Raw genomic sequence first — 15,979 nt, forward strand, 5'->3', positions numbered from 1 at the left:
TACATGCTTTAATACATATAAAAAGTTAATGAATTTTTTTTATAAGTCTTGTAATTTATAAAATTTAGGTCTGTATTTTCAATTTTTATTTATAAATATGGTCTGACCGAAAATAAATAAAATTTTAAAAAAACAAAAAAAATTTCAAATAAAAGTCTAATATTATTTTTATAACTACTAATTAAATAAATATTTATTATTTCACGTACATCAAAGAATAAAAAATAGAAAAAATTTAGCAACTTATCAAGATAATGTCTTTAAATTTTTCTCTTTGGACACTTGGTAGCTTTTTCTATTGACAACAAATATATATACACTAGAAAATTCTTTCTTTCTACACTATAGAATCCACCTAAAAATAATATTGATTCAATCCACCACTTTCTGAAGGTCCATAAGTGTTAGCTTTTGAAAATTTCCACTATTCACATCAAAATATTGTAGTATATTTGCAAATTCAGATTTTGAATGTATTTGTTAAATAGAAAAAATAGTATTTCTCACAATTTCTTAATTCATATACCTTATTACCAAAATAGAATTGTTACTCCTATTTTGATAATGCTATTCCTTTTTTAAAATTTATGTAAACATACAACACACACAAAAATTACTTGTGAAAAAACCGAATGGTATTATTACTTCTCAAAGTTACATAATCCGTAAAAGATTATAGAATCTCTCCTTTTAGACCTGGACCAGAAATATTTTTTTCTTATTTGTCGTAAAGACGAGGCGAGAATAGGATAGAACGCAACTTTCTTTATTACCCCCGCTTAACAGATTTGGTTGAAAAAACACAAAAAGAAAGTTAAGGTAGGGAATCCGGGAATGAACTGACCGATGCAAATTACATGTTTCCCCACCCTCGAGAGAAAAACAGAACAAAATTCATTAAGACGACGACAACGTTAGCCTATGTAATAACTCTACCCAAGTTCACTATGTAGTATGTACAAGACATGAAGCAATGCGTCAAGACATTGAGTACTCAATGTCTACCAAACGAGAGAGGATCTCCTCGCAACTTGGTCGCTCATGCGGTTCTGCCCAACAATCTGCACGCAAGAAAGAACACAAGGAAATACCGAGTTAATCGATGGAATCAAAATAATGCCATTAACATATATTTCATCCATTTCTTTTTATCCAGCACCGTCATTGTCACTTTTTGGTACATCTTTTTACACTGATCAAAGATATGAGATATCCTAAAAGTGATAAGTGCAGTGGTAGTGAAACACCACCCCCACCCCCCTTTTCTCGCTTGCTCTCGCTCTCTCGAAAAAAAAATTGAGAAATAAAACAAATCATTAATGTTTTGCACTTTTAGACACCTGATATCAGCCTGCCCATTGGGCCTTCAGGAAGTTCCAATCTGGAACCCTCGTGAGCTACAGCATAAACAACCTAATCAGAAGAATGAGAAAAAAATAGAAGTCAATAAAAAAAATTCTTAAGAGTTTGATGAATCAATAAAGAAAAATTCAATGAAGCAGCATGACAGATAGAAGATCATGAAAAAGAATAAATCTGTCAACATACCCTCTCTGGCGGTACACCTTCCCATGGCCTACTCAAGGTGCAGAGCTCCCACATTATCACCCCAAGACTAAAGATGTCACATTTTTCAGTGAATGGTTCATTTCGAATGAGTTCAGGAGCCATCCACTCTGGAGTTCCGGCTGACGAAGAATCTCTCATGGGAGTCTCTGTCACTATTCTTGAGAGTCCAAAATCACAGATTTTCACTGTCCAATGCTTGTCTACAAGACAATTTGCACTTTTTACATCACGGTGAATAATCTTCATACGATGGATGTGCATCAAGCCCCTGTATGCCGCCAAGGTGTTCTTTTCAGCATTAACATATCAAAAGAAATCTCACAAATATTGATATTTCAACGAAAATGACAGTTACAATCCTTTTGTTGGCACATTACGTCACATCCTATGGAAGGAAAGTGGGGAAGGCGAAAGAAAGACTGTATATTGAAACTTTTATTTTGCTGTTTGTTTCAAAAAATGAAATAGCACAAGAACGGTATAATAAAAATTGTGTGCAAATGCATTTAATCGGGACAATCGAGGTCGTACTGCACTTGAAAATTTCTTGTCTTGTGATGCTCAAAGTTCCTGTCTTTCCGATAGTGGTAAATTCCATTTATCCTGATCTGACAAAAACTTCCAAAGTAAATCTTTCCATTTGTCTTATGCTTACTAAAGTAGGGTTCATCTCACTTTTCCAATTTGTTGATTGAACAGATGTTATCTTCCTAAGTCTAGTCTTACAAATATTGCGGGTTTTAATGGAACCAGATACAAGTCCAGTCTGTCCAGTCAACAATTGAAAATAAGTAAATAAGTTTTGGCCCAGTATGTGAGTTTGCTTAAATGATTTATTACACTTTACTATCATAAACTGTATTGAAGAAAAGAGTTTGAAAGACAGAAGCAAGAAGATGTATCACATACTCACATCAACATGAACGGACAATACAAACCATATAGCTTCGTAGAAAACTAAGGCGTTATGATGGAGAAGAGATATTGAAAGATGCAGAAACAGAATACTTACCGGCATATGCCACGCAACATCTTTAGCCTTTTCTTCCAGTTAAGCTTCTTCTTTTGATCACTCATATGAAGCAAGAAATACAAAGATCCCACCTCCATATATTCCGTAACCATTGACAAACGTGGAGGCTTTGTGCATGCACCAAGAAACAGAATAACTGCATAAAATTTAATCACCTGATAAATATTAGCAGATTCCAAACAAAAACAGACTACCTAAAGAATTTACAACTATATGAACAACATTGTCCTTATAATTGAGCGGTGAAGAATTTGATAAAATGATTACTCCAGTCTTCGTCATCATAATTTTTTTTTTTAAGGATTTAGTTTGTCTTGTATCAAATACCATCTATATACCCCCCAAAAAAAAGTGCAGGACCAGTTAGTGAGAGACCATAACTGTAAAAACAACTAGTTTGGATGTTTGAGAGTACCGTTAGGATGTCGCAGCCGGCTAGAGGAAAACAAAATCACATACAAAAAGGAGAGATGAGGCGTCAGCAAATACTCTCAAAGTACCAGAATTGCCGAGGAACAGAAAAACAACACAAAATACCTGAGAATGCTTATCTCATTGCAGAAATCTTCCATATTTTCAGCAGTTAAATCTTGCTCAAGAAAAACCTTGATTGCAACATTTGTGCCGTTCCACATGCCACGGAAAACCTCGCCAAAGAACCCTGGGAAAGAAGGATACAGAGAATAAATCCAACTAAATTTGTCAAATATGGTGCAGTTTTTATGGGAAGGGGAGTCTTGGAACAACTAAGTTGTTTCCATTTGACCCAAGGTCATAGATTCAAGCCGTGACTTGTATTAGGTTAAGTTTGCCAACATTTTACCCTTTGGGTGTGTGTGCAGCCCTTCCCCGAACCTTGTATACACCGGGATGCTTTGCACCGGATTTGGGATGCTTTGCAGCCTTTTCCCAAACTTTGCATACAATCGTCAATTGTATCATATTGTGAGTTAGTAACAAATTGAAATTAGCTAAAATAGTGTGTTCATAATTATAACAGGATATCCAAATTTCTAATTTTACTTTTTATTTCTCAAATGCTGAGGCTCCTATTTCTATTTCGTTTTTTGCATTAATTCCAAAACTTCAATTCTTTTCCTTCCTAAGAATGAATAGTTGTCAGGTTGAAATAAACTAGGGAATTTTTCAATCTGCTATGACAAATTTGCTCCAGAGCAGTCTAGATCTGTCACAACCAAGCACAAATATGTGGTGGGAAAACAAAGTCAAAAATTAATAAAAGCCAAGTGATTCATAATCAATTCAAAAAACCACCATGACTAACCCTTGTAAACAATCTGTAGCATATACCATGAGAACGATACTGAATAACACCATGAAAATTATAGATAGTATAACTTTAATAATCTAATAAATAAGAAGCAAAACATACCAATCCCAACACGAGTTCCAACGGTTAATTCCGAGAAGTCAATATTCCATTCTTCAAATGGTAACAGAGGTTTATTGTTGAACATTTGTGATTCGAGAACTTTATTCCAAGTCAACTCCAGTTTAGCATTCACTCCATATCCAGATGGCCCACCTCTCTCAGGCGCTTGTCCTCTATAATCATGCGGTGAAGACGGTAATGACATTGCTTTCTGAGAACTGTCACCACGACCATGGAAATTTGACAGCTGTGATAATGGAGAGGGAATGACGTGAAGATATTGGAAGCTAGTTAAACTGAAAGGAATGATACACCCTTTCCTCTTCTTTTTCTATTAAAAGAATCACAAGGATGGAACACGTAGAAGCTAGTCCATATATTAGGCCAAAGTCACATATAAACACCAGCTCTCTTTAAAATTCTAGCATTCTGCCATATTAAAGGTATATCTGCCTAAGTACTCTGCTACATGATATATAATAGAGCTAGAATCACATGAAAAACTCGGAAAGATCAAGAAAGAACACATGTAGAGGCTAATCCAAATGTTCATTTAAAAAGAGTGATTATTATATATATTTATTTTAAATCAAAAGTAATTCTTTTGTAAGAAAGAAAAGAGTAGATAGAGGATAATGTGATGTAATCTTTATAAAATGATGAAATTTGCAGATATTGTAATTTAAATCATTTGTAATATATTCATGAACAAATAAATATATGTAATGTTTTTTTCTTTATATAAAAAAGATCATTATTGCAATAGCATATTGCTCTCTTATACTTTTAATTATGCAATAAAATCTTAGCTCTGTTGCACAGGAGATGCTGAAAGATGCATAGACAGAGAAAGAAGATTAAAAAGATAGCATACTCCATTGTTAGGGGAAAATTTGCGGACATACATTTCTCTGAAGATCTGGACCACTAGTTCTATCATTCAGAGAATTGGACAAAGAACTATGATCCCCATGTTCTCTTAGACGACGAGTTTGCTTAAGTGCTTCATTCATTGCCCGTACAGCCCTACAAAAATCAGATCCTGTGTTATCACAGTATTAAAACAGCTTACAAATCAATTCCACACCTTGTTTTTTGTTGTTCTATGGTGATTTTCTTTGGGTTACATTGGCTGGTATCCTTAGTGTGTGTGCTGAGTGTGGCAGAAAGCTTTGGCCCAGTTCTTGTTGACTAACATTGTTGGTTTGGGGAGAATGACAGAAACTTGATCTTTGAGGAAGTGTACTATCTGTTTGACCATGCCATTATTTGGGTATTTGATTGGAGCTCAATACTCACATTTATAATGGCAAGCATTCGGACAAGAACTCCTTATGGGATAAAGTTAGCATCTTGCTTCTGTTTCGAGCAAGGTAAAGCTTTCCTCTCTTAAATTGTTTCCCCTCCTTATATTAATCATCTTATTAGAAGTCTGTAAGCTAGGTACCACAAATACTAGGACTAGGCAGTGACAACAGAATAATAACAGAATGTGTAAGAATGGATATAGAATTATGAAAGGTAGAGTAGAAGAAAGAGTAGAAGAGTGCACGGATAAGAAATAGAGGAGCTGAAGATATCAGGGTGATACTCTCCAGTCTCTGATATATTATAATGGAAGAGCAAAATACTTAAAAGTAGATAACAATGTAGCATTAGAGAGCCACCACTCTCCTCAGGCCCTGCCCAGCCTAAATCCTTCCTTTCTCTATTGCCTTCAGCCCCCTTAAAGTCCCACTTTGATGAAAGATATGATCTAGATAGAGATAGAGATACTAAGGAAAAATCAAAGTCCTAAAGACTTCATATAATTCTATTAGTGTCTCATCTATATTAGACATAAGACCTAAAGAGCCTTAGTAAGTTCTTGGACAACCATCCCTCATAAGTGCATGCAAACACTATATTGGGTTATTAGTAGATGTTTGGTCTTGCAATAATAGAGTAAGTTAGCTTAGTGATAGTGAAGCCTATGGAGAATAGAGTAGAGGCTATTAGTTGTAACTGCTGAGTCCACTAGGAAAGGACAGCTCCGAATACCTAACAGTTTTCATGACTAACTTAAGATATAAAGGACTATTTGACCCCTTAGGATAGATTGTACAGCAAGCTATTAAAGTATTAATCCTTGTATAGTTGTATATAAGCACAGTTCAGTGTTAAACTTGGTCATAATACAGATTACACATTTCTGAACTACTCTCTGTTACTCTAAATTCTGTCATCTTAACTATTATGGTGTCCAGAAATTATAAGAGCTAAAGGATGGATCCTCCCCTTTGTCTCCACCTCCAGAAAACTCATCATCTTTGGTGGTTCCTCCTCTTCCACATTTGTGCCCTATCCCGAACATGTTACTCAATCTTGATGATTGGTGCTTTGTTCTTTGGTGCCATCAAATTCTTGCAGCGACCAACTGCAATCGCCTCCTCAGTCTTGTCTATCATTTTGCGCCTCATCCAGCGAGTATGAACTCTGTGAAGAGAAGGATCGAACTCTCCTCACATGGCTCATGTCATCCATTACTGAGTTGGTTCTTACTCTAATTGTTGATTCCAAGTTCTCCTGACACGATAGTGAAGTGATAGTAAAGTCGATAGAAAATAAAGTAGAGGCTATTAGTATTAGTTGTAACTGCTGAGCCAACTAGGATGGAACAGCTGTAACTACTTAACAGCTTTCAAAACTAACTTAAGATGGAAAGAACTATTCTGCCCCTTAGGCTTGCTTGTACAACAAGCTATTCATCCTTGTATATATGCACAGTTCAGTGCTAAACTCATTCATAATGCACATTACACATTTCTGAACTTCTCTCTGTCTCTCTCAAAACTCTAATAAGCAAGCTTCACACTTTAGATGTCTAGTCTTGGGTGTGATTGGGCGTGTAAGTAACTTTGGATAATACATCCACTAGAGACATGGTCTGAACAGCCTTTCTAGGTTCATGAGCAAGTTTTTACGATTGATTTAGAACTTCTAAATTCAAAGACATCTAAAAGCAACTACATACTTGATAAACATGGTTGCTATAGTGTCACCATTAATTTTCAACTAATGTGATCCAGGATCAGGTAGTAAGGTCTCAGTTTTGCTATATATGATTAACTGACAACATGATCCAGGCCGCCAGGAAATCTATCATTTTTAACACAATAAAAGATCTCCATGAGCATGCATATGTCCAAAATAAATGAAACATGTGCTGGTAAAACATAAATATTAAAATATAGGAAATAGACAATTCACTCAACAATTGAAAACAGAAAACAAAATGAATCATTAAAAATATGAAGGAACCAGAGCCATGGTAAGGGTCATATATATGTTATCTTATTTTGCTTCTAAAAACACTTCTAATTAAACATTTAAAGATAGAATTTGTGCATTAAGTTGCCATTTCACTTACACGAGAGATTTTGGCTGAAAAGCCATTTTTTAATGTAAACTACCATCATACTGGGGGAAAACCGTGTAATCAACCAAATTCATAAAAATTAAAAAAAGTTAAAAGAAAAAAAAAACACAAAATAAATCTGATCAGCACCAAGGATGGAACACTCAACATGTACAAAATTGAGAAGCATAATAGAATAATAGTCAACCTTACGATATCATCACCAATCTCAGGAGTAACACTGACACTTCTTCGTATCCTGCGAGCTTGTGAAGATGATGCACCATCTGACCTATAGCTGGATCTGAAAATTTTTACAAATTCATCTATTCAAAAATTAGGAAAAATATACTTGCATAAAGGTGCAAAACAACATATAATGAACTTAATAAACATATGCATGGCAAGTAACAACCCACATTAACCAACGAAAAGTTGAGAAGGAAATAGATCCCTAAGCACCAGTTCACCACGACACTTGGTGATGGAAATCTATGTCTATCCATTTTTCTGTTCTCTCTATTTTTATCAGTTTACAATGGCAGCTCTTCTAGAATGAAATCAAACTAAGCAACATAATTACTTCATCAAAACTTGAACTGAAACCAATTCTGAAGCTACTTATGATATACCCAACAATGTTTCGATAGAGGAAAGTAACTTCATAAGTCCAGAACCAACAAAAGTGAAGTACATGCTGACGTAAAATTGTTTCATATACACAATATAAATAAAAAATGTGAAAAACATGATATCACAAACTGGGATAGAAACAAACTAGAAAGGTTAACAAGCAACTATTTTTCATTTAGTAAATAATGAAACTTTAGAAGCCAAAAATGAAGAACAACAAAAAAGACCTGCCATCACAAAGTAGAAGAAAATATAAAGGGAACAAAAAGGAATAAACCTTAATGTGCTCTGGTCATCAGCAAAATCTCTAAATCCTAACCTATCACCGCTAAGCATGGATCGCCGATGTGCTCGAAATGATTGATGTTCTGGACTGTGAAAGCATAAACGTTTACAACACAAACAGAAAAGTGAACAAATTATTAATTATAAGGGATTTTTGCACATGAAGTTTTGAGATCAAATAGATAGGTTTGCCACTAATTTCACAAAATGATAATGCACAGACCGATTTTTGGGAAGACAGTGGCCAAGGGCTCCATCAATAAGTGATGTGCTTGTGATAACATTTCCATCCATTAGCAATCGTAAAACATTATTATTAAATTGGTTCTTAGATATAATTGGTTTCAAAGAAATATGGTCACAACAGCAATACTATAAAAAAGTACTACTCTGCTCCTCATAAAACTCAGACAGCAGCAATGTTATTTGTGCTGCAAATTTGTACCAATTCAACATCTATTATTGCATTGTTCTATGTCTGACATTTTATAAATGCTTTAGTTAGTATATGGTAATTGCTGGGTGAATCCTATGACTTCATACCAGTCATTGTTGACTAGTTTTGCTAGTTTTGGGAGAAGCACAGAAGCCAAATCTTTGTGACGGTATTCAGACTATGCAATTTCTTGGTGAAATTGAATGGAGTATAACCCTTGCATCTTTAACGGCAGGCATTGTGAATTTGTGACAACTTCGTGTGTGATATGATTAGGCATTTGACCTCTACTTGCTATAGAAGTGTATGATCATTTCAGAGGAGTTTCTCTCCCACCCTTAAGTATGCAGAGAGATTAGAAAAACTTGCACTTTTGACGTCTTCTTTTGTTAGTTCATGATTTTGTGATGAGGACCTCTTCTCCTTTTCTCTTTGTAATATTCTTCTCTTCCTGTTCATAAAATTATTTTATCCCAAAAAAAAATGTAACTGCGTTCTTGGTTTCACTTTGTTAGTTCTAAAAAACTACTTGTCATTTTGTGCCAGATCCCATAGAAGTCAAAAGACATTCAGAAGTCTCAATAATCTAACCAAGATTATAGTGACTGTACAGTCACTTCCAAATCACAGATTTCTCAAGACAAATAAAACCTTTTCCCTAAACTAGCAATAGTGATGTCTTTCAGAAATAACCCTTTTCCATTTATCATCATATTCTACTCTCTATCAATTTTTTTTCCTGGCCAAACCAAGTATATCATTATGTAATGTAAGGAATCATTTTGAAAACACAATTAGGTCCAGGCAGAGGAATAACTAATTTCATAAATAAAGACATACCAACCAGGAATATTTATAACTTTAAAATATGAGAAGTAACACATTCAGAAGGACTAATCATTGATGACTTCGGGGCATCAACAAATCTATCACAACCTTGGTTGTTCCTTGCCAAAAATATCATGTAGCTAAGCATAGTGTCTAGTACTTAAGGCTATTGACAGTCCTATACCTTAGAATTCTGACAAATACCAACAGTCAATCTGTAGTCAAGAAAATACTCATAGTGCTCGCAATCAAACTTAAAATGTTTATCTTATTAGATCCTTAATTGGAGTTCATCTTTTGTTGCATTTGCCTATGGTGAGATCTCTTTATATCAACCCCTTGGTTATCTTTGAGGAATCATGAGTTTACCCTACAGGGTTATATCAGTTTCTATTTTCTACTCACTAAGCAGCAAAGTTTCTATGGCTATTCCAAGTTTTTAGTGCTTTGCTGTACTTGGCTGGAAAAGAATTCTAGGAACTTTGGTGATTCCTTTTAAACTATTGATTTTATTTGGAAGGAACTCTAATTGCTAGGCTTCCCTTTGAAGCTCAGCTGATATCCTGTCACATAGTTTATTATCCCTTTAGGACACTGGACATAGTTGTTTCTTTTGTATATATGACAATTTTTATCCTCTATGTATATTCTCCTCTCTAATAAAGTAACCCGTTCTATTAGAAGAAGGTGAAAAAAGGTCATCATGATAAACAATGTATACAAAATCAAGGTTATAAATACTATCAATAATTTCTTCTTAACCTAGCATGTATACTCATATTCATCTTAAACAATAGAGAATAATGAATAACCTTGAATTAGCAGTCCTCTGTTCAGCAATGACCTTTCTCCTACTATGCCGACCAAATGCAGTTGCAATGTTGGGTTCACTATGAGACAAACTGAGAGAATTGACAAAACCATTCAACAATAAACAGTTGGTATTCTACATCTTTGAGATATTCTAGGCAAAAGGGTTCACATATGATACCAAGAAAAGAAAAAAGTTATCCTAATCAAACAAATTGAAGTAGAACAGGGAAAAGAAACAAGCGAAACTAAGAGAAGAAAACCTTCAACTGAAAGGAAAACAATGAATTAGTGAAACAGCCAAACAGAACATCTCTATAAGGAATGGAGTTATCACCTCATTTTCCTTTCAAGACTGGGATATCGTAACATCAAATTTCTCAAGGAGAGGCCTGACACATTTGAAGACCCTTCAAATTTTCTTCGGAACTGAAAGTTTTCCCTTTCAACACTACAAGAAGTTACCAAGAAATCAATACTCGCCAGTTGACAATACTTATAACTATAACAGATAGAGAAGCTAGTCACAAATTNTTAGTTTCATGATGACCAGTTTTAGTCCAATAATGTTATCCTTAGTTCTCAATTTGTTGAATTAAATCGCTCTGTCAGTTTGATGCTGATGTGACTAGCTTTGCCGATAGCTGTTTTGCACACATGGCATAAATTTGGTGATGTATCATTCCTTTTATTCACCTCACTAACTTGGATATGTGGTGCAATCCCACATGTGTACCATATCAATCTAAACCTCACAAAAGGGTTTAATTGCATAAAAGGGCAGCCTAGTGTACAAGCATCCAGCGTTAAGTAGGTTCCAAGAAAATGTCGCACCCAAAGATGTAATGTAAGCAACCTAACCTAATAAATGCATCAATGGCTATTCCAAGGCTTGAACAAAACATAAGAACTTGCATGAATATGAAAAATAGGACAAGATTGTTACAACTAAAATTAGTGAACAGGTGACAACCAAAACACTAAAGAAAGTAAAAGGGCAGTTAAGCCAAGGGCAAAAATGACAATAGGCTGCAAACTTCTCAGGATCTAACCTCTCTGAAACCCCATACAAAGGACTGTTTGGTTCCAATGGTGAATCACAAGAATCATTTTCGGCTGAATCACTCTCTCCTGCTGCAGATATATGTGTCATAAAAATTGACTTGGTTGATCGTGGTAACAATTGGCCAGGAAAACGCATGAGATCAACCAGCAGCTCCACAGAATTTAATACAACCATCACAGACATATGCTTGTAAGAGTCTATACATTCAGCAGCTCCATCATTTGGGAAACCCTGATAAGGAAATTGGTGAAACAAGACATATTGACATTGTAGAGAACAACTGCAACAGTGAAAAGAAAACATAGCTTACCATCATAAGCCTACTTTCAAGACCTACAGTGTCTGCTAATACTTTAAATAAGATAGCTCGAGGACGGCATGAACCATGCCTTATCTGCCCCAGCAACTGGACACCACAATTTTCAAACACATGGGAGGGCTCCTCTAGTGCAGCTTTTGCGGGACTTTCTGCATTTGGTCGCTTATAAAAATCAGAAACCTGTATAAAAATCAAGGTCAAAACAAATTGACATCACCGTTTACTATGCATAGGAAAACTGAATAATGCATGTAGGCAATAAAAAGAAAGTCCAGAGAGTGAATGTACACTAATCTCATTAATGCAGGCCAACAAACTTGTATTTTATAATTAACATTGAATGGTTCATTTCAAGAAAGGTGGCAATTGATGTTATTGAAAAAGCAGAAAGCATGCATAACAGCATCGAAATGAACAATGTTTCTTTCAACCTAATACTGGAAAGTATTTGACATTGTACAATACATTTTTATACAGCAGAGAATCTTAATGCTGGATAACAATGATCAATAATCTAGGATAGAAGATACAATGAGAGTACTTACTAATCCAGCTATCTTCTTAATCGTTGCAGCTGGATTTGAGTTCAATCCTTTGACCAATGTCACAATTAGTTGCTTCAACATGGATAACTTTCTATCTTTCTCTGTGTCCACAAGAATGATATCAGCCTTAAAACCATCTATACTCAAAGCCTGAAGCTCATCCAAAGTAGGAATATCATCGAAATATTTCTTGAGTCTTTTCTCCTGCATCGTAGCAGATTAATCAATGATAATAAATGTGTTGGAAGAAAACATTTTACCTATGCATGAGAACAAGCATACCACCTGTGAACTAAAACAATAATGCAAACCATAACTTAGCATAAGGTTATTGCAAAGCATTTATTAGATACTAAATAACTAAAACCACTCATAAGTCTTCGCATAACATGTTATCTCCTAGCATGGTACCAAAACCTCTATGGTCAAGTGGTTAGAAGTTAAATATTAGCAACTTGTGTTTTTTCCAAAAACCTAAATTTCAGCATAATATAAGGTAAGCCTCTTAATTATTCACGTTTCAAGTGAACTATATAAAAACCAGTCATAAGTGTTGACCTAGCAACCTAAAGAAGAGTTGGTTCCAGATTAATAGGTAATTCTAAATGCAGCAAGCCTAAACATTTCTACCACATTTTCCAGTTTCTCCACTCTCACACTTCTCTTTTATTTCAGTAAGCCTAAACTTGTACTTATTCTTCAATGGATATATATACTGTTGCTGCTGCTATCTATGTTAAGAAAGAATTAAACCTCAACATTTCTATCAGTGCTAATCTTTTCTCGATTTTCACTTCTAGCTTCTCTTCCATTTCCTACAAATTCACAATAGCAATCATGATATATGTACTAAAAAATAGTTATCAATAACGGAAAGAAAAAAAATTATTAGAAGGGAATAAAAGAGCACAAAAGAGGATAAGACATCGTCACAAAAATACAAGACCAAGTCCTATAAGGACAAAAACATGCAACAAAGTATGAGAACCCCTTTGTATATCATATTGGCCAAAGGAAAACCATCAAACCAATCATGTGGAAAGCACCAAAAGCATTCCAAAAAATTAATCCCCTCCAATAAAATCAAGCGAAAATGGAATCAATTAAAACTATTGAAAATAAGCTAGATGCACCAAACCGACCAAGCTATAAGAAAAGATGCAAGGCCCATAAGGCCAACCGCAACACTCCCAAGATTTCAAAAAATCCTTCAAAGGAGATCTAACCATAGGAATTACAAATTGATAAGTCCCTGATTCTGAATCTAAATCACACAACTTTTAGGGACAAAACAATGAGAGGCCTACAATTCTTTAGCAAAAGTAAATTGAGTCAATACTATTTTATATGTATAAAGTATAAATCCCATCTTATGGAATGTTGAGTTGAACATAATTAAGCTTGACCCGATGAATGAATTCAAATCCTTATCTCGAGCTTGATTCTTAAGCCCAGCTTATTAAGGTATTAATTGAATTGCAAATGATATGATATGGCCTGACTCACTTTCACTCCCACAACTAAATAACTTAAGAATTTAATATGGTATATATATTAATTGAGATAACCCAAGCGTGAATATTTGTACCATGAATGAATCAAAATGTGTCATTCTAAAGAATAAATGCCAAACACAAAAGAAAACTTCAGGGGAAAATTTCACTTTTACAATTCAACCTTGGTATATATCTCTACTATCTAAAAGTATTTATTTCACTTTTCTGCAATGATTATTATTTACAATTCAACATAATAAATTATTATTTACTAGAAACTTTAGAAGATAATGTATATATCCACATTGAGAGGGTAAAGTATGAATCAATCCTCACCGGAATAACTGAATAAAAACCATTTGGTATTGGTTCTGAAAGCATTCCAGTGTGCCAGAGAATCTGTGATGCTTTATGCGGTGACATGACATCTTCATTAGAATGTCTATGTGAGTCACTATCATTTAAGGTTTCTTGAGAACCCAAAGAAACAGATCCAAATTTTCCAGCAAAATCTGAAGGCCACGCTGACATGCTGGATGGCCTTTGCGTTGCCTGCCCTGCATCTTCTTGTGTCTCCTCCATGTTCTTATATACTTGGAATGAAAAACCATTTTGCCACACTTCTTAACCCATAAAAGATGTACGAAAGTTTAAGGAAGTTATTAAACCACAAATCATTGAATTGAATGCCTACTTGTTTTGTAGCCTCAACCATTTCAAGTTGAGGGCCATGCAACCTGCATCAACCAAATAAAAAGATGTCAGGAAGTTTAGGATGAGAAAACCATATCACAATATAGCATCCAAATCAAAGAAATTTCAAATCATTAAATGATAAATACCAAATAAAACAAAACATTTCCTACCATGAGCTGGTAAAGTTTCACCTTAAAAAATAAGAGAGAATTTTTTTAAAATAGCCTAGCTCCTCCTTTGCAATAATCTCTCTATGAACTATACATCCACAAGTCACAACAGACACTACTAGGTAAGCCACTAAAATTGATCCCAAGAGTAATCACACAAGGCAAATACAAAACAGAATTTATCAATAGTGACGAGCTCAGGGGAAATAGAGAACAGGGATGACGCGAGTCTAAAACATGCAAAAGACAAGTAAACATTAAACAGTCGTTAGTCATGGATAAACCCGTCTGCATGTTTGGCACCCCCATCATGTCTTTTCTATGGGTATGCCACAGAGAAACAAAATATATTGAAGCCAGAATCTATCCTCACAAAACAGATTTAGACATCATATGAGTATAAGAGGACCAAGACACTTCCATTAACAGATTCAATTATCTAGGTTAAAAAGTAGCACTTATCTTCAATACTAGGCTTCGATAGAATTATACTATGGTTATGGTTATATCAAATAGCATTCTTGTGGGTGACAAAAATGTAACATTTGATCCTTGCAGATCTTGTTTTGAACCCTGACAGTATCATTTTATGTATTAATCATGTAAAATTGAAACTCCAAGACACATGCATCTATATTGGAATTCCATACATTTTTTATTTAGATTATTTTGAAAACAAAATATAAAACTCCCGCGACAAAATTGGTAAAATGTGTGTTGCCTTTATTTGGTATATCAAGATTCTCTACCAAAGTTTCTCCATTCAGGTTTTTATTATATATAAGCTTCATTCAAGATTTTCAATTTCAATTTTCTTTCCAAACACAATTTCTACACACAATTTGGTAAAATGGCATAACAAAAGGGAAAGATTTTTCATATTAAATCCTCTCCTATTTATATTTCATCCTTCATTCATTAATGTATTTTTAATTTTCTATGATTTATTGATGCATTTCTAGGATTTAGTGTATGTTTGGATTAGCTTACTTTACATTCAAAAAGGCCTACAAAAAATATCTTATGGACATAACTTTTATATACTGCATGATTCTTTTGTAATCAAGCAATCTAAACAAAAAGTTAGGGAAAAGAATAACACCACCACTACCATGCATCTCGTGAGGGGAAAAATCATAAAAACTAATTACTCGGACATCAAAGGCGCAGCTAGCACCCAGGATTTGCAAGAACAGCAGAAAAATCAAGAAATATAAACAAAACTTCACAACCACGCAATGTCAAAATTCCATGTTCTACTAGTCATGTTTCAAAATTGACAGTAAGCAAGAGTGACAATTTC

General features: G+C 34.5%; 1 protein-coding gene across 8 annotated transcripts in view; it reads right to left on the reverse strand.

Moving 5' to 3' along the window:
• Positions 617-15,979, reverse strand: part of LOC107630024 (serine/threonine-protein kinase EDR1) — a 16,285-nt gene continuing 922 nt past the window's right edge. Inside the window, exons 2-18 of one of the 8 annotated variants that reach the window (XM_016333018.2) lie at positions 14,505-14,547; positions 14,147-14,403; positions 12,315-12,518; positions 11,761-11,949; positions 11,437-11,681; positions 10,722-10,835; positions 10,387-10,476; positions 8,303-8,398; positions 7,601-7,696; positions 4,901-5,021; positions 3,996-4,242; positions 3,140-3,263; positions 3,018-3,037; positions 2,582-2,738; positions 1,549-1,837; positions 1,341-1,413; positions 617-1,061 (exon numbers count right to left, since the gene is read on the reverse strand). In XM_016333018.2, coding sequence (XP_016188504.1) covers positions 979-1,061; positions 1,341-1,413; positions 1,549-1,837; positions 2,582-2,738; positions 3,018-3,037; positions 3,140-3,263; positions 3,996-4,242; positions 4,901-5,021; positions 7,601-7,696; positions 8,303-8,398; positions 10,387-10,476; positions 10,722-10,835; positions 11,437-11,681; positions 11,761-11,949; positions 12,315-12,518; positions 14,147-14,392 — 2,394 coding nt within the window. In that variant the 5' untranslated portion in view covers positions 14,393-14,403; positions 14,505-14,547 and the 3' untranslated portion in view covers positions 617-978. Of the gene's footprint in view, positions 1,062-1,340; positions 1,414-1,548; positions 1,838-2,581; positions 2,739-3,017; positions 3,038-3,139; positions 3,264-3,995; positions 4,243-4,900; positions 5,022-7,600; positions 7,697-8,302; positions 8,399-10,386; positions 10,477-10,721; positions 10,836-11,436; positions 11,682-11,760; positions 11,950-12,314; positions 12,519-14,146; positions 14,548-15,979 lie in introns of all 8 variants that reach the window. The other 7 variants (XM_016333019.2, XM_021118480.1, XM_021118481.1 and 4 more) reach the window with 7 other exon arrangements.

The sequence above is a fragment of the Arachis ipaensis genome, chromosome B03, assembly GCF_000816755.2.
Source record: "Arachis ipaensis cultivar K30076 chromosome B03, Araip1.1, whole genome shotgun sequence".
Taxonomy (NCBI): domain Eukaryota; kingdom Viridiplantae; phylum Streptophyta; class Magnoliopsida; order Fabales; family Fabaceae; genus Arachis; species Arachis ipaensis.